This window comes from Chlamydotis macqueenii, chromosome 18 (assembly GCF_036417535.1).
Source record: "Chlamydotis macqueenii isolate bChlMac1 chromosome 18, bChlMac1.mat, whole genome shotgun sequence".
Classification (NCBI taxonomy): Eukaryota; Metazoa; Chordata; class Aves; order Otidiformes; family Otididae; genus Chlamydotis; species Chlamydotis macqueenii.
Genome location: NC_141573.1, coordinates 5,058,685 through 5,076,975, shown reverse-complemented (window position 1 = coordinate 5,076,975; position 18,291 = coordinate 5,058,685). Strand labels below are relative to the sequence as shown.

The 18,291-nt window shown below is 44.3% G+C and overlaps 1 protein-coding gene across 1 annotated transcript; it reads left to right on the top strand.

Annotated features, from left to right (window-relative positions):
• Nucleotides 1-516: 516 nt before the first annotated feature.
• Nucleotides 517-2,284, top strand: NOG (noggin). The gene has a single exon (XM_010125387.2). The coding sequence runs from the start codon at nucleotides 1,012-1,014 to the stop codon at nucleotides 1,681-1,683; it is 672 nt and encodes a 223-aa protein (XP_010123689.1). The 5' UTR covers nucleotides 517-1,011; the 3' UTR covers nucleotides 1,684-2,284.
• Nucleotides 2,285-18,291: the final 16,007 nt, after the last annotated feature.

The following is an 18,291-nucleotide window of genomic DNA, read 5'->3' as shown; positions in this document are numbered from 1 at the left end:
CCGGCGCGGAAGCCAGCGCTCCGCGGGACGCGCTGCCGCCCTCCGCGGGCGGCCGAGCCCGCGCTTCTGCGCGGGGCGAGCGGGAGAGGCCGCGCTCCGCCGCCGCCCGGGGTGCACCCATGGGGTGACCGGCGCTGCGGAGCGCGGCGGCGAGGCCGAGTGAACAGCCGCGGCCGGCGGCCGGAGGAGCGTTCCCCGGGCGGGGCGCGGGGGGGGGCCGGCGGCTGCCCCGGCCGGAGCAGCATCTCCCGAGGCGCGGCGGGGCTCGCGTGAGCGGCGGCGGGCGGGAGGCGGGGGGAGGCAGCGGCGGCTCCCGCCTGAGCCCTCCCCGCCAGAGAGTGGCTGCCGGGTGGGCAGGGGGGAGCCGCGCTCTCCTGGACTTTTGTGGGAGTGGGGGTTGTGTTGTATGTGGGGGGTTGTGTGCGTGTGTGTGTGTGTGTTTTTTTTTTTTTTTTAAGGGGGGTGGGGTGGGTTAGAAGAGAGTCTGTGGTTTCCATGGAGATGAAGCTGAAAGTGCAGGAAATTTAAAGGCTTTGGGTCCTTGCAAAGCAGACAAACTGGTGCCAACGTGCGTGGCTGCTGTTGCTGCTGAGGAGGCTGCTTTGCAAACGGCGGAGAGGAGCGGGGAGGAAGAATCGGCAGCAACTTCTTCCAGACGCACGGGCGGACAACGAGGAGCAGCAGCAAGCGAGCAGAATTTGGAACAAAAAGAGGCATCTCCCTTTCCCGGGAAGGGTGAAAAGAAGCAGCAGCAGAATTTTGGAGCGGCTCCACCAGAAGAAATTTTATAGAGAAGCCTGCAAGAGAGAGTGTTTGCAGGGGGCTTGTTCTCCGGGCTTATTAGGGGGCTGTCTTTGCTGGTGGCGCGAGGAGCGGAGGTGATCCCCCGTAAAGACAAGCTATTTTGGATATCCCTGTACAAGTTTTCTGATGCATTTGCTTGCACCTTCTTCCCCTGCTGTTTGGTGAACCCAACCCCCTTCTCCCCCCCCCCCCACCGGTCTCCCAAGGATGGATCATTCCCAGTGCCTTGTGACTATATACGCCTTGGTGGTTCTGCTGGGTCTCCGGCTAGAGCAAGGCGCTTGCCAGCACTATCTGCACATCCGACCGGCTCCCAGCGACAACTTGCCCTTGGTGGATCTAATCGAGCACCCGGACCCTATCTTTGACCCCAAGGAGAAGGATCTTAACGAGACCTTGCTAAGGAGCCTCATGGGCGGACACTTCGACCCTAACTTTATGGCCATTTCCTTGCCCGAGGACCGGCTTGGAGTGGACGATCTGGCCGAGCTGGACTTGCTGCTCAGGCAGAGACCCTCGGGAGCGATGCCCAGCGAAATCAAAGGGCTGGAGTTTTACGACGGGCTGCAGCCGGGCAAGAAGCACAAGCTGAGCAAGAAGCTGCGCAGGAAGCTGCAGATGTGGCTCTGGTCCCAGACGTTCTGCCCGGTCCTATACACGTGGAACGATCTCGGCAGCCGCTTTTGGCCCCGGTATGTCAAAGTGGGCAGCTGCTACAGTAAAAGGTCTTGTTCAGTCCCCGAGGGCATGGTTTGCAAACCTGCCAAGTCCGTGCATTTAACGATCCTGAGGTGGAGATGCCAGCGTCGGGGAGGGCAGAGGTGCACATGGATACCCATCCAGTACCCCATCATTTCCGAGTGCAAGTGCTCCTGCTAGGGCTGGCACCTACCTTCTGTCGCCCCCTCTCCAGCGGACTCACGTGGACCTTTGCTGCAACACAAATAAAAAGACATTTGCTTTCTGGTTAACGTTGTAATGCACTGTAACGTGTAGGAGAATGTATATTGTGTGTATATATGGCACCGTTTTAATATACTATTAAAAGGTCAGTATTATACGTGAAATAATCAGCGTCTACTGTATTTTTAAGACTATTACCCTGATCGTTGCTAATGTATCTTTTTTTTTTTTGTATTTATATTTCAGGAGAAGTTGCTTCGCTTTGGCGAAGTAGGTTTTTGTTGGGTTTTTTTTTTTTAATAAAAGGATTAAAAAATACAAACCAAACTTTTTGATAAGAAAACGTTTTAAAGCTATTTTCCATTATTCGGAAAGCGTGTGTGTGAGTTTTTTTTCTTTTTCCTTATGGACTTTGGATTTAAAATAAAAATGAATAAACGCCTAGAGCACAATGTTATTGTAAATAGAACAGTTTGAATGACTTAATCCTATGTAAATGAAGAGTATCTGCTATTTATTCTTTATATCCTTGTAGTAAAAGTGCAGTGCAGAATTAAAGTCAACCACTAAAACACGAGCCGTTTGGATTCTGTTTGCTTTTTGGTTTGGCCACCTTCGGGGGGGCTCTCTTCTCCCTCCCCCTCCTTCTCCACGCCCAGCAGGACGCTGCGTGGTGGCAGGGGGAGGTGGGGACCGGCTCTCGGCTCTGTTACGGGGCAATCTTTGGCACCCAGGCGGCAGGAGCTCCCCGGGGACCCGGCCCCGCGTGTGGGGCAGGCGGGGGGCGGCTGGTGGGGGGGGGGTCCCGGCCCCACGCTGCGCTGTCCCCCCCGCGGGGCCGCCCCCCCACTGCCGCGCAGGCGCTGGGCGCGCTCGGTGGCAGCTGGGCAGCTGAGCTGGGATTTTTTTTTTTTTTTTTTTTTTTAACCGCTTGACATTTCATTTACAGCGGGACACGTGTCTTTCACACCTACCATTGTGGTGGGACACCGCCGAAACTTGACCCTCCCGCTCCCCTGACAGCCCCGCAGCCTCCCTGCCCCGCCGCCGCCCCTCGCCCCCCGTTAACCCTTTGGGCTCCCGGGAGCCTGAGCTCTCCTCTGCCGGGGGCCGCGCTGCCCGCAGACCGGCCCCCTCCAGCCCCCTTCCCCCGGGCAGGGAGCCCCGGGCTGTCCCGGCCCCCACCCCCGCAGCGCCGCTCCGCCCGCTCCCCCCGGCCGCCGGCTCCGGCGCCGCCCGCCCCCAGCCCGCGGGGTCCCCCCGGGAGCGGGACACGGCGGTGGGGACCGTCCCCGGCCGTCCCGCCGCTCCGCAAGGACCCGTCCTAATTAACGGCGGATTTGACGTTTACGTGCTGGGAGACCCGGCGGCTGGTATCTCGGAGATACCAACTGCGAAAACAAACTCTCCACGTGTTCTTCAAAGGCTCCCTGACAGTGCAGAAAGCCTTTTCCTTATTTATGTTGGAATCAAAAAACTTTTTTTTTTTTTCCCCTCCGAACTCCGAGGGAATCTATGCTAATTATTTGAAACCCGTGGGTCTCTCATTGACAAAACCCAGCCCTGCTTTCTCTAACGCCGTGTTCGCGTATCTCCGCATGCATATTCATTCCCTCTCTCTTTCGGTGCGTTTTACCATCCGTCTCTTTGCTTCTAATTTCAATGGTTTGTGGGGAAAAAAAAAAAAGAAAGAAAAATCAGATCTTGGGACATTTAGGGTATTCATTAACCTAGTGAAGAGCAACAGAGGCATTATTACTCACATAGAAGGCACCCTGCCCCCATGTCTATCTAAGGGTTCATTGTAAAAGGATTAAAAGTTAAAGACCTTCATCTTATGATTCTTTCATTTAATCTTCGTGGCGCCTGAAAGACATGCTGGATGGATGATCACATTTAAAATATTCCTAATGTCGGCTACCTTAGGACTCCAGGCAGGGCAAACAAACGTAATTTATTTCTAGAAGAAAGGGGATATTGAGATGTTTAAGTTTATGAACCACCATTACCATGTATATTTGTTAGGTTCTGACAAATACCCAAATAACATTAAAATCAGCCATTCATCACATATGAATTTATGCAAAACCTTCTATGCCTGGGGCCAATATTTTTTTAGACAGAGTTTCACTTGCAAAAAAAAAAAAGTTTATTTAAAAAAAAAAAGCCAAAAGCAAGAGTTTTTTCATGACTGGTAAACACGAGAATTATGTGAACAGAAACTATTTCATGCTGGGATGGCAGCCAGGGACTCGGGAATGTCAACAAAAGTTCTCCGAAGGTTGAAAATGTCACTGGATTACAATACAAGGTCCTTTGCCCCATTAGCAAACTTTACTAAAGTAATATTCCCAGTACTTAGCGAGGGGACTCATCCAGTGATTTATCTGTCTGTGATGCGAGCGTTGGGGCAAACAGAGACTGCATCTGGAAACCACCTCGGACTGTTTGCTTAAAGATCTTAAATTTTTATGTGTGCAGAGCTGTGTGTGTATTTGTGGGTCTTATTTTTAACCTGATAGTCATTGTAAGCAGTAAGGCATGTGTGCATACATGCTTTCTCAACCAGTAACGCCCTGTTACTAATACATTTACAAGAATATTTGGGGTTGAAAAAAATCAAGTTTCACCATCCACAAGGCCCGTGATTTTTTTTTTAAATAAATAACTAAATTTTGTCAGCTGGTAGAGCAAAAATAAACTAGTAGTTTTCACTGTTGTTTCTGGTCAGGTTCACTTTCTGGTCCTCCTGCCCTAGTGTTGAAATGTTTGGCTTGTAGTGGAAGTGTTTCAAGCCAAACAAATAAAATATCTTTCTGATTAATGTTTCTATGCAAATCTTTTTTAATATTAGATTTTGTAATATGTTTTTAAAGCAAAATTGAATTATGGCTCTTTTAAATTGGAATCAATTCATAACACAGCCAATTCTTGTTTGCTGATCTTTGTAGTGGCATCATAAGACCTCACAGAGACCACTGTGGAGAAGAAATAAGAAGGGAAAGGTTGAAAGTTTGCTTTTATTTACTCTTCAGTTTCTTCTTTTCAAATTTTAGTGTCCTAAAGCATAACATTGTCAATTTAAACTCATGTCTACCTCTGCCATAGACTGCGTAACCTCGGTTGAGTCCTTTAACCTATGTGCTGCAGTTTCTTGTGAGGAGCACAGGACTTTGTCTTCTTCATCGGTGTAGTTAGTCTTTATCCAGAATAATTTGTACTCCCACACCACATGCTTAGTCAAAATCTAGTAAAGTTAAGGCCCAGTGTTCAAGCGAGATTCCTTAACGGTATTTGGTTTAGCGTCCAAGCCATTATTTTTGCCAGTGCAGAACATATCTTATGTGGCATTCTCCAAGGCTTTATATTTCTGTTTCACAGGAAAAGCATATGACTTTTAATGAAAGTTGTGATGTTGTAGACTAATGTGAAAGTGCTAAGAGTAACACAGTTGATAAAAGGATTTAAAAAGTAGACCAGAGTAAGTTGTTCAAATGTTTGTAATGAGCTCATTCAAAATTAGTCCAGATAGTATGAAGAAAAAGAACCAACTGGGAAGACTTTGTAACACATACCATTGAAATGTGGTGTCCTCACATGCATACTTAACTGGAAAAATATATTTGCTTCATTTTATCCTTTTCAAAATACCACCACAAAGATAAATTCTTCAGATTGCATGGGTACATGATGGAGTCATCACAAAAATAACCACAGCTAGAAATTAGAGCAGTAGTGTTTGTATAAATACTGGACAAGTTTTTCCTCTTCCATAGTTTTAATAGAGAAATAATCTTAATTTAGTAATGTCAACAGCTGCTAAAAAAATTCCTAGCAGTTCACCTTACTTGGGTTGTGTTATGTAAATGTAATCTGCACCATGTTGGCTGGATCTTGGATCCATTAAAGAGAAGATATTCCAGCTCGGAGATTTGCCAGGAATCTTCATTGAAAGTTGAAATAAATATAATGACGTCATCATATAATATAACATCATAGCTTTCAAGGTAAGCCAAACCAAAGGTATGTTGGCAGGAGAATGCTGCCACCTGGTAGATCCATGCTAGGAATAGATCCGATACCCTCATCCAGCGGGGAGGAGAACAGCCACGCTCTTCCTGGAGCGCCCACAAGGATCCTGCAGTCTTTCTGTGCGTGCAAGTCCTCTGGGAGTCTTACTACAAGTGAGAGCTGCAGAATCTGTGTCAATGCTCTCTTTTAAGAGAGCAGCTACAGCAAATTTGAAGAGACCCTTTCATTCCCTCTTCCTTGCTCCCAGACCAAGCAAGAAGCTCCAATAGTTAAAACGAAGGGAATGAATACATTCACTTGAAACAACTGTTGGAATGGTTCAGAGGGGAACAGAAATATTCAGCAATCAACATTAAAGACTCTAAATCCTTAGAGGTGTTATTGCAGGATCAGCAGCTTACAGCTCTCTTTCATGAAGGCTGGGTACCAATGTATTACTGTTAAGTCTCCTGCAGCTAGCTCTCCGTGGGGAAAAGCAGCTGCTGTATATGATGTGTTTTCTGAAGAGTCTGAGAGAAGATACTGGAAAAGAAATCTGCACGGGTATAACATCCCATTGAGTAATTTTTCCCTGCTGAGGTGAAGGACAGGAGCTGCAGAGATGGCACAATTTGGCCTCTGACTCTTTAGGTGGATACTTTAGTTGGAAACTGGCTGAGAACAGATCCTCAGGGGCTCACTGGCTGTACCCTCTGCCCTCTCCAGGGGTCTATTGCTGCTGCCATCAAGCATGGTTCTGCGCCAGCATTCAAGACCAGACCAACCTGTCTGTGCACTTGGGTCCAGTCAGCGTGCAAGTATCCTGGAGAGCTTCGCAGCCGTCCTTGTGAGGGTGTCCAGCAGCGTGCGGGTGCCCCTGTGCAAGAGCTTCCACCAAGCCAAAGGCAGCGGTACTGACTGAAGGCGCACCGATCTTAGCACTGACTGGGCTGGAGCCTACTCTTCACCCAAGGCAGACATTCCCCAGGGCTCAGTTCTCTCCCTCCAAGAGTACCAGCTGCATCAGATAATCATAACAGAGTTTGGAAATGGGTTTCACACTCTCTCCTCAGGTTTGGTTGTTTTTTTTTTTTTCCCTCAAGAGAGGGGGAGTGGCAAGACTCCCATCACAAAGAACTTTACTCAGAACCAGAACAGATCTTAAGGCACAACACTAAAAACCTGTATGCAATGGAGAAGGACTGGGTGGCTCGGGGGATTGGTAATGGTATAAAGAGCTTTTCACCGCTAGGCTTCTGGCTTCGGTCCAGAGGTAGTAACTGAAAGCCACAGTCATCTGATGCCTGCATCGTGGGCTGTGTAGAATGAGTTGTTGGTCTCTGCGTAGATCCTACCAAGCGGGATCCAGATCACAAAGCCACCACCAGACCTGACATGCTTGCAAGGATTCTCAATCCAAAGAGCTAAATGAAACAGGAATGAGGGTATTTGCTCTGTGTTTGTGATTTAGTAGCAATAAGGGTATACTGTTGTTGAGGGGGGTGTTTGTTTTGCAGGAGGAGGGGTTAATGTAGGAGAATATAACCAGTATAGTCCCTTGTATAGCTACAACACTGATAGTATTTTTCTTCTGGCATAGTAATATCTTTATTTTTTATCTACACCTGGCAACTTATTACCTGGCTTGGATGCAAAAGCGTGGTCCAGAGGAAGATGCAGCAAATGCAAGGGCCATGCTCTGCTGTATTAATCAAAAGTGCCTGCTGCACTCTCTGGTGTGGTGCAAATTACTTTACAGTAAATGCATCTTGTGCCTACCGGTACAAAGACATTCTGCTCACTGGGTTGGTCTGCTTGCGTTAAGGCAGTGCAGCTTCCCAGGGCTCGGGTAGAGGTTACCCCTTCAGAGCACCCCAGTCATGCAGCTCTGAACACGCGTTTCTCTGAACAAAGGATGCAACAGGCTGTGATTCAGAATATGCTTGCCAAGCTGCTGCATTGTACCTGTGCACTAAAAAAATCCAGCACCTTTTCTCAGCAATAAATAAGTTGATTTTAACTTCAAATATTAGGAAAAAGAAGTACATAAAACCAATTCATATTTATATAAGGGCCAGTGTAAACATGCCTCCTCTGTTTCAAAATTAACCTTCTGGTATTCCAAGCACTTCATAATATTGTCTGTGAGTGAAAAAGGACAGAAAATAATTTTCCTTCACTCGCCCTCCTAGCTTGCTTTGGACATTGAGCGATACCACATATCTAGTCAGTTTTATTTTGCCCTTTGCATAGATTTGTTCCTCCAAGGGCAAATGTTGACATTCGATTTCTTTCATACAGCAACAGAATACCAAAAAATATTGCATAAATATGATTATAAATATGCATAAATTAGTAGAGGGATTTTCTAGCCCGGTAAGACAAGTTGAAATACTATATTTTAAAACTTCCAAGTTCATCATGTCCTTTTGGAAAAAGTGGATAAAATTTTATTTTGTAGGTAATACTTGCACAATAAATGAGGTCATTGACTTGAACCTTGAAGGTCTTGTAAATAAGCCTCACTGCCTTGGTTATAGTCAAGCCCTAAATTAAGTCTCAGTGCCACACTGGGAATCTTTCTCATGGCCTTAGAAACACTTGAGTATGTCTCCTGTCTCGTTGTATCTGCTTGTAGGCTATCAGCTTCAGAAGGGTGTGAAGAGTCCCTGTCATCAAGTGGTTTACTGGAGCCGGATCTTATGTTGTGTATATGCACAGTGAGCGTTCTAGCGAACTGGGAAGTCTAATAAAGTTCACTAAGAACTACATGGAGAAGGCATTAAGGCTGGACCACCAGGTCAGGGATAGTTACGCTGTACTTAAGCTGTCTTCTAAAGTGCAGAGCATTCTGGTCTGAGCCAACATCTTAAGCGCATGCTCAACCTAGGCTTCATGAGTACATCCTCAGACAGAGTGAGCACCTGATGAAAGTAAAACATATATGTAGGTTCTCCCTTGGATCACGCCAAAATGCTCAGCACCCTGTGTCAGAGTCCCGAGGGAACCGAGAGCAGCTTGGGTGTTCAGGGGAGGGCTGCTCCACCTAACCAGGAACAGCTGAGTGTTGTGGTTTGTATAAACTGTTTGCCATGTATGTGTGGCATGTGGCAGTAAATGAAACACTTACTTTAAAACTTATTGAAGTTCTTTCAGCAAAAAAATTAATGTGGGGTTGGCTTTTATGCGTTGTTTCAAATGAAGCAGAGAGTTATACACCTTATTATCCTAATTTTTTTCCAGACACTGCCCTGAATATCTGTTGTATCTTATGGGAAATTAAATATCAGAGTTTTTAAAGAGATCATTTTTAATTTCCCATCTATGGTACGAACAAAAAAAATGAGTAAGTGTAATGAAGTGGCATGTAGTCAAATGTTCAGACTGTAATCATCCACAAAATATTTAAAGCAATCTGAATGAAACTTTTCAGACAGCCAGACTAGATTCCTCTTAGTCCTAAGCTTCTGAGAGATGCCAACAGACTTTAGGGTTAATATTTTCAGGCTTGGGTGCCTAAGAGTAAGCATCTTGTTGAACAATCAGACACCTATGGGGTAAAAAAAAAAACTAATTGTAGTTTTGGATGCAGAAATTCACAGCTGTCAGTAGAAGATGATGATAATCCAGTGAGAAACAGCAGATGTAGCCTTACTACTTAAGTTTGTACCTGATACTGTGAATTTTATAATTGATTATAGTAAGATTTTTTTTCTAATAGAGCTAATAAATGTACATTAAAACAAAAAGTGGGATTTAGATACATAACTTTCCTAGGAACTGTAGAAAAACCCATTTCCAAATCTGCTCCACTCTGAATTGATGAGAAAAAGAAGAGGACTTTTTCTCACAGGCAAGAGAAATCCTAAAGCAAAACAATTAGATCCTAAGCCATCTCTTCTGCCAGGGTGGATTTGTAGGGGAAAAAAAAGGGGGGGAGGAAGAGCTAAGGCAGTGTTTTCCTCTCTTCACCTTTTTCCCTCCTCCTGCCTGCCACCAGCCTGGTTGATGCTGTTCCATGCTGAGGGGGTGGTTGAGTCCCCTCTCTCCTCTCCCTCCCTCATTTCAGCTCTCCTTCAGCCCCTGCAGATGCTGGGTAGAGTATCTGGTGTAATAATCCCTGTCAACATCTTGCAGCATCTTTAGTGTCTGTACAGAAGCTGCTACAGCTTGACCTGAAGAAAGCTATTAGCTGGCAGCAGTAGGAGGCTTCTGTTTTCTGTGCAGACCCACCTTCAGAAAAGAGCACAATACATGTATGTTAAAGGCGTGCTAGATATCTTCCTATGTTCCAGTTTGGGACAGCTACTACTGCAGCCTCTAGTGACCTGCTGTGCTGCTCACTGGAAACAATCATTTGAACACCAAGGGGAACTGCAATATTTATAATATATTAAGCCATGGAACATGTGAAACCTGGTTTCCTGTGGATTTATGTCTTGAAAGTGAATTTCTGGAGCTCATTTGCCAAATGTATTGGGAGCCAAACCTGGACAGCACTAACCTGACCCTCCCATTTCTGGGGAGCCTTGTCTTGCTTGTGCACTGCAAGCCAGGTGACATCAACGCCGAATAAGCCGAGTGGCACTCTGAGAGACATGAGCTGAACCCTGGTCTGTCCGTCTGTCCCGCGGGGCGAGGCCTTGTGTTGGTTTCTTGACTTTTAATAACAGCTGAGCTTATGCTTCAGTTTCCCTTAGCAGTGGGAGCTGCTAGATCTCTCTTCCCAACATAGCTTTTGGGTTTTGTTATTGTCGGGATTTTAATATTCTTAACTGAGAGAGCATATAGGCACATACACAGCACAGTCCAATAAACCTAATTTTCTTCGAAAACCAACAAACAAACAAACAAATGCTGTGGCACTGAATAATAGATCTGAATCCCTTGAATCCATGAGTAGCTCTACTGCGAGTATTCAAGAGCCCTGCTGCAAAGCGTCCCCAGATCTTCTCCTGCTCAGGTGCTCTCGAGCATCATTTCTGCTATGGCACTTGCAATGTGCGAGTCAAATATGTTATTTATTTCCAAGAATTTTGCTGCCTTCTAGCCTTACTGAGCAATTCTATAGTTTATTGTGTAACCTTTGACCCTCTTCTTAGTATTTTTTGATCCATTTCATTGTACTGCAAATGAAATTAGACTAAGGTCCCTTTGAGAAAATGTCCCTGTTTCTATATTTCTGCTGTAAATTGGTCAGAATAGTTTTGGTTCTGTTAAAACAGCAAATGCTCCTGGCCCTACTTGTGCGAACTGTCTTACTGAGGTCAATAGATTTATCTACTCCTACAGATGAGAAAAATATTTTAGCCATTTTCTGGGGCAAAAATGGTGACTCAGTGGACAGATTCACATCAGCTGAAAAAATGTGGCCACTTTCCAGCTTTGAAAACATTAAACAATTTTTAAAAAAAATAAAATTTTTGTTCTGATGTTTTCAGATTAATACCTATTGACTTTTTAATTTAAAATTTTGTTTTCTATTTTTAAAGTCCTTATTCAATTCTATTACAAAAATGTATTATTTTTTAACCTATGTCTGCCAAAGTCCCATCTCAATCAAAATTAAACTCTTTAAGATTGACAGAGCATTTTGTGTGATTCTGAGCCAGTATTTCTTACTTTTAGCTCACAAAAAAATTTTGAAAATGTATTATTTTTGGTGAGCTCCAAGCATATATTTAAGTTATTCACCAGAGCTGCGAGGAATGGAAAAATTAGATTGTCTCACAGCTCAAATCAGATGCCAGATCCATAGCTGCAGTAAATCAGCATAGCTTTGCTGGTGTCGGGCGAGCTACTCAGTTCTCTGTGCAAGCAAGGAATCCAGCTCCATTTAAGTATTTGGTTCGGTGGGACTGTAGATGGACTCTTCAGGTGAGTATGACTTGTAGCTGAGACCTTGGAGAGGAAAGACTTGCAAGACAAAATTATTATCTGACTTCTCCGTGGCATTAACACGTGATGCCTGTGTTTTCAGTATTAATATAAATCCTGTGTGCGTGGCCATGTATTACATGAATTTACTTCACTAGGAATATTACAAGTTGCATGACTTCCAAGTCTTTCTATGTGCTGTTGATTAGCATTCCACCAGGATCACTAACCTATTAGAGTGTCTGTCACTATTGGTGGAAAAGAGTCTTTTATTTCCTTCTCAAATGATTTTGCTTTTCTTCAATGGTGTCCATAGCAACACACACTGGTAGTGATGAGTCCCTGATTCTGTTGCAGGCTTTCCACAGCAGTGTCTTGCCAGTAACAACAGTTGACCCGACATTGTAGGGCTGCTCAGAGGCACGTAGCCACGCTGGTTCTCCTGATGAATGGGAGGTATCTTTCCTTACGTGGCAGGTCAGTTCTGGTAAATGACGTGGCTGATTTCTAATCAGACTAGCATCTTCTGTTATTCTGAACACAATTATGGGAGTTAACTTTGGAAGGTCTTTTGACAGAAAGTTGTTTTCTGAATGTGGATGTGCATACACGTGTTCCTGTGAATGTGTGTAGCTATTTCTAAGGATAAGAGTTTGCTGCTCCAGGCTGAAAGTTAGCTTTAAGAGCAAGCAATCTGTGGAGGGGATCATCCAGAATGTCGCCAGGAGACAAGGAATGTCATTTGTCCCTTAGCCTTCTCAATCTTCTCTCCCTGTTTTTACCTTTTTGTCTAGGTAAAAGACATTTCAAGGAAATGAATAATCTGCAATACGGACTATCTGTGCTGCAGACTTTAAATTAGAACCAACAATCTAACATCAAACTCAAATAAGAATGACTTCATTACCTAGACTGAAGCTGGCAAGGAAGACAAAACGCTCTGCTGTGTGGTCTCCTGTGCTTTAACCTAATATTCAGAACTAATAGGAACAAGTCTTGGACTTCGTAAAAGTTGGCTTTATATCACAGTGTGCATAGAGCAGGGACCAGATCCATAACCTTTCTTCATGCAAGTAATTCTTGCTCACATATGTAATCAATGGGATAATTTGCTTAGGTAAAGATTCTCCGCATGTGTAAAAGTGGAAAGGACCTGGACAAAATTCTGCAGTTTTTCTTTCTCTGACTCATACTTGTCTCTGGATTTGCTTTGTGTATGTATTGGCACTGCGGTTGCCTCCAAGCCCCAAGTACGTATCTGCAGTTCTTTATGTTGTATTTTGAATGCCAAATAGACATCCTGAGTTTCTCATGCACCCATCGAAGAATCTGTGTTTTGGAAGCAAAAAGTCTTGATGAAATGCCTGTTGCATTAAATGAAAATGATTCCTGCTGGCTGCAATATCCCTGCCATCTTCGTTTGTGCTAGTAGTCTGTCATTTCTGGTTTTCAGTGGCATTTCTTCCAGGGACAGCTTCATCCTGATGTCTTGGTGTAAGGGTCCCGTCTGAGCCGGGGCCAAGCACAATGAATGTTATGTTAACAGATGGACATGACTGCAGTCAATAGACCATGCTTAAGTGTGAGTGTTGAGAGCAGAACTCACAGGTGGGAATGGCCAAATGTCTGTCTGTACTGTGGTTAGGGGGACATACCATTGCTAATTCTGCTGTGGGCTGACTTAACTGAAAAAAGAAATTCTCCCTTCACCACATAAGGAGAGGTTTTGGCCTGTTGGAATTGCCTGGGTGGTGCAAAAGAAGGTGGGGTGTAGAGAGACGTTCTAATTAAGTCTGTATCCCCTTTTGTTCATATCTTTTTAGGAAAGCCCCCGTGGAATAGACCAAAATAAGCTCCTACCCCTAGCTGAATAGGTTGTCAGGGTGCAGAACTATATTCTGCAGACTTATGCATGTGTAAGGGGTGTGTAACATTTTTGTCTGAATGGAGCCCTATGTTCTCATAATTTATAGTAAGTAATCTTATTTGCAAAGCATGCCCTTACAGTTTTAAAAAACAAGTTAATTGACTTGCATAAAAATCAAACATGTCAAAGTTTTCCATCTCCACACAAACACCACATTGAGCAGCACATTGCTACAATAGCCGTGATGCAGTCTGGGCTACCTATTGAGATATTTCATAAACCAAAATGGAATCTTAAAAGTTTGTCAGTTTTGCATACCTCTGAGTTGCTGAATTTAGGAGTCCATTACTCGACTAATTATACAATGTTTTATTTTTTTTCCTTGTGTAAATAAACAAACTTGTGTCTGAATTTTGGCAAGGGGCACTAGAAGCCAATTAGAAGGTGTTCCCAATGTATTACAGTATTACAAACAAGATGCCTTTTCTTAGAAAGGTGAACGTACTGTGTTTCTTTTAATGAGTGTGAAAATATACCAGTTGCTTAATCACTAGCAACTTATAGTTATAAGCATAAGTGAGTCCTTTCTCAGGAATGAAAAATATACTTCAGTTTCTTTACTAACAGATGACATTTTAATTTAAAGCTCCAGTTTTTGTCTGGAAGGGCTGAAACATCTGAATTATTTGAGAGAGAAATAAGGGGCAGAGGGGAAGTACGAGAGAGCAGGTGGGATTTTCTTCTCTGAGTAGACTTCACCTCCCGCTCGTTTGAGTGGTGAGGATAGTCTGTCCCCCTCAGTTTGTGTCTGCAATGCCATCTAAGATACCGTGTCATCTCTAGTGCAGTTCATTCCCGCAGTCTTGCCACACTTTAGCGCTAAACTGAATCCAAAACTAAGCACTGTAAAGTCACGGATGTGCAGTTACTTAAGGGTAGATTATGCTTTCTGCATGTCCTAGGTATGGGTTGGAGCACAACAGCATCCCTGGAAGAGCGAGCCCCAGGAAGCGTGGTGACTCGGCTGTGTTTTCTTCCGGTGATCCTCTTCTGGGTGAAAAATAGGGATGCAGCCTTAACCTACTTTGAAAAGGTAAAGCTTCCTCCTATACGTTCTAGATATACACAATATGCAGGCCTGTTGTGAAGCAATAAAATATTAAGCAGGATAAGAGACTAGATAGAACAAATAGCTCCATATAGAGATCCTTTGTCCTTGTTTTTCTTAAAATGTTTGTCTAGAAACATAAAGATCGCTTGATTTATGAGTTGTTCAGCAAGGTCCAAATCAGATGGCGTTGCATTCTAAGCAGTGAATCTGTCAGCCTGGTATTACTCTACTGCAGCCAGCGGAGTGGTGCAAATTCCGCACGGCGACACATCCCTAGCTGCTAGTCGCTGGGATTATGGCAGGAGTATGTTACTTGTCAGCAGACAGAAGTGTGGAAGAATCTGGCCCATGATGATTTTTAATCCTTCTCATAAAAATAAAATAAGCCTTGGGAAAGCTCTCCAGTGTTATTTAAAAATAGAAGAATGAGTGTTAGTGGTTTTATATGGATTACATAAATTACTAGTTTATTAGAAAAAGGGATAATTTTTAAAAGAGAGAATTTCCCTCAAAGGGAACGTTTAACTTCTTTGGGTTACTTTATGGATATTTTATTTTACATTTAAAAATAATTAAATTTTTTAAAGGATAAATTTTCTTTTTTTTTTTTTGTAAAATAATGCTTTTCCTGCTTCAGAGCCACTCGTGAGCCAGCCTCCATGCTACTCAGCACGAAGGCATGTGCTTGTGAAGCCATGGCTCAGTAAGTTATTGTGCGGAGCTTTGGTCATAGTCTGTGCATGTACTCCTGAGTCAAGGCAAAGGTAATGTTGACTAACGTGAAAACCGAACACAGGAGATTTAATCCAAAGCCGGCTGTACTGCCCCGCTTTCGTTATGTCAGGTACACAAGTTAGACTCCTAGGTTAGGAGTTTAGTGTCCCTGGTTCCAGTGGAGCGTTTGGAGAGGCAGAGCACAGTTAAGAGCCTGTTTACCGCTTAACTTATTTGCTCTAAATCATGGTCAAAATTTTCACACAGGCTTTGTAACAACATAGCAAAAGCAGTCCAGGAGTCCATGAAAGTTAAATGAGTGCAAATTGCCCATGTAAACACACCGTCCAACCCTTAGAGATGCAGGGAGTGAGGGCCAGCTCCTGCCTGGAGCGGACTCTGCGCCTGGACATGTGCGCTCTGTCCCTTTGGAGACGAGGTGGTGGGGAGGCGCTGGGGATGAGAAGGCCATGGCTGGTGAACTCCTTGTGTGCTAGGCAGTTTAGTGCAGATTTGGCTCAAAAGCAATTTCTGCTCCCTACGCGGTGCGAGGAGGGGACTGGGAAGGGGCTGTGAGTAGTGCAAGTCTACCTGACTGCCCCCCAGAGCTAGTCCTGGAGTGGTGCTGCTGGGCCACGGCTCCTTGCTTCCTCTCCACCACCCACAATTTTGATGAATAAGAGGAAGAAAACATAGAAAAGTGCCCTTTTCACTGTGATTCTTAATGGAAAGTTGGTCTTGTCAAAAAAATTGCTTTTTTTTTCTTTTGATAATACATCTGAAAATGTTCCGGTTCAGATTCTGAAAATATTGTGAGGCTCTGATTGGGTGGCAAACTTTCTGTTAAAACCAGTAAAAAAAAAAATCAGGTTTGCTTGTAAAAATTCTTTGGTTTTCAGTACCCAAAAGTGGAGGGGAAGAACTTCATTCAAAATGAAAACATTTCAGCTTTCTGTCGCTGAAAACCAAAAAGTTGTCATTGAATTTTTTGTGGTGAAAGTAATAGTTTCTAATCTAGTCCTGAGATTTTCCAGGACATTTAGGGAATAGCAGGCTGTGCTCTGGATGGGGACACAGGACACCAGAGCTCCGTTCTCAGCTTTGTCAGAGGTTTTTGACAAGCTACATCATCTAATTGGGTATGTCTGCATGCCCTGATAGAGGTGGCCCAGGACTCTGCTGGAGTCAGTTCTGTCTGGTTTGGTAGATGACAAAAGCCAGTTAATGGAGTGGCAGTTTAAAGCCACTTCAAGCAAGTTCAGCTCCCTGTCATTGCTGTCCCCTCCTCAGAGAAACACTGCTCATGTTCAGCAAGGCGAGGCATTCCTCCTACTTTCCTCACTCCCTTCCCATTCCCACTTCAATCCCCGTTTCTGCTGTTACCTCCACACTCCCCCGGCTGATGGCGGGTGGTCGGGCAGCACAGCCCTGCCGAGGCTGCCCCCGAGCAGGCTTGCCAGTAGCGCAGGAGGCTTGTCTTCAAGGGCAGCCTCCGGATGGCTGAAGCTTCTCCTCTCGATCACACAAGACCCCAGGTGTCCAAAATGCCCGGTGGATTACCGTACTTCCGAAGGCACAGTCACACCAGTTGCTCACAGATGCTTTCCAGGCTGTCTACAAGGCAGCCATGTGGCCAGAAGACAGCCAGATCCTTAGAGCCACTCTCACAGTCACTTTTTGACTGCCTTTCTGCCTCAGTTTTTCTCCTGTAAAATGGGAATAACATCCTTGACCTGTTCTCTCCCTTTAGTTTGTTAGGGCTCTCTGGTGGGTTCTGGGTCTGCGTATGCTGCCTTGGCAAATGAGGTCCCTTTCATAGCTGCAGAGACACGGCTGTTAAGGGTTCCCTGACACTACTACTAAGGAAAGAATATACATACATCTAAATACTCCTTTTTGTTCAGATTTTTATAAGCATTTTGCTTTACTGGGAAAGATCCCCAACTGTTGTAAATTTGGCAGGCATCCACTAAAGTGAGAGCAGCTCTACTAACTTACACCAACTGAGGAGCTTGGCCCCAAAGTATGCTTGAGAAAAAAAGTAAGCGTGGTGTAGGAATCCTTTTGTTAATAAAATTAGCTTATTTAGTGTTTACAGCATTTCTAAAAGTTCTGTTAAAAATAAATTCCTGAAGTCCTGGATAAATAAATAGTTGTACAGAAGAGTCCTCTGTAGCCACGAAGTTGCCAAAAATTATCAGTAATCCTCAGTCAGATGGAATGTACAGTTGGCAAGGGGATGGCAGGAAAAAGTCCTCACCAGTTCTGCCTCGTATTCCCATACAATGAGAGATGCCAAGTTTTTCCATTAGTGTCTGTGATGCAGTTGAAGATCGGAGTGTTTGTCATTAAGGAGACCTTGTTTTAGTTAAAGAACCAGTGAAAAGCTCCGTTCGATTGCATATTTTTCCATCGCTAGATGTTGATTTCACACGAGCTGCTTTATTTTGTTAATGAAATTTGACCCTCGTTTCTTCTCCCTCTGCATTTAACTCAATTTAGGTCAAAACATGGAATATGCAAATGAAGAACCACAAGTCCAGCCCACTAGTGATGTGGTTTTAAAGTCCTGAACAAAAATAAAAATTATTTACAGAGTAGTCTGGGGCAATACATACCTTGAAAACTGACATCCAGGATCCTGGCAGCTGATGTATGTATTTATTTAGGCTTTGACACTGCTAGGATTTATAATTTTGGGGATTTGGGGTTTTTTGGAAAGTAACTAGTGATTTTAAGGGGCTTTATTCTGAGTGACGAAATTCAGACAAACGAAACTGGCATGTGCTCCCTGCTGTCTGAAACACTGCTTTATTTAAGCCCTATGTAGTAAAGCTTCAAGCTCTTGAGGAACCCCCAATCACTTGTCAATTCTGTGTATCTTGGCCCCTGGCACAGTGCATGTAAGTGGATAATGGGCCAAGAGCTGTTTTTATTTAAAACTGTGGAATTCCCGGTTGGTTCAACGGGAATTACACCTGTTCAGCTGAGGGCAAACTTTTGC

Coding starts and splice junctions, on each gene's coding strand:
- NOG (XM_010125387.2), top strand. CDS start 1,012: ATGGATCATTCCCAGTGCCTTGTGACTATATACGCCTTGGTGGTTCTG.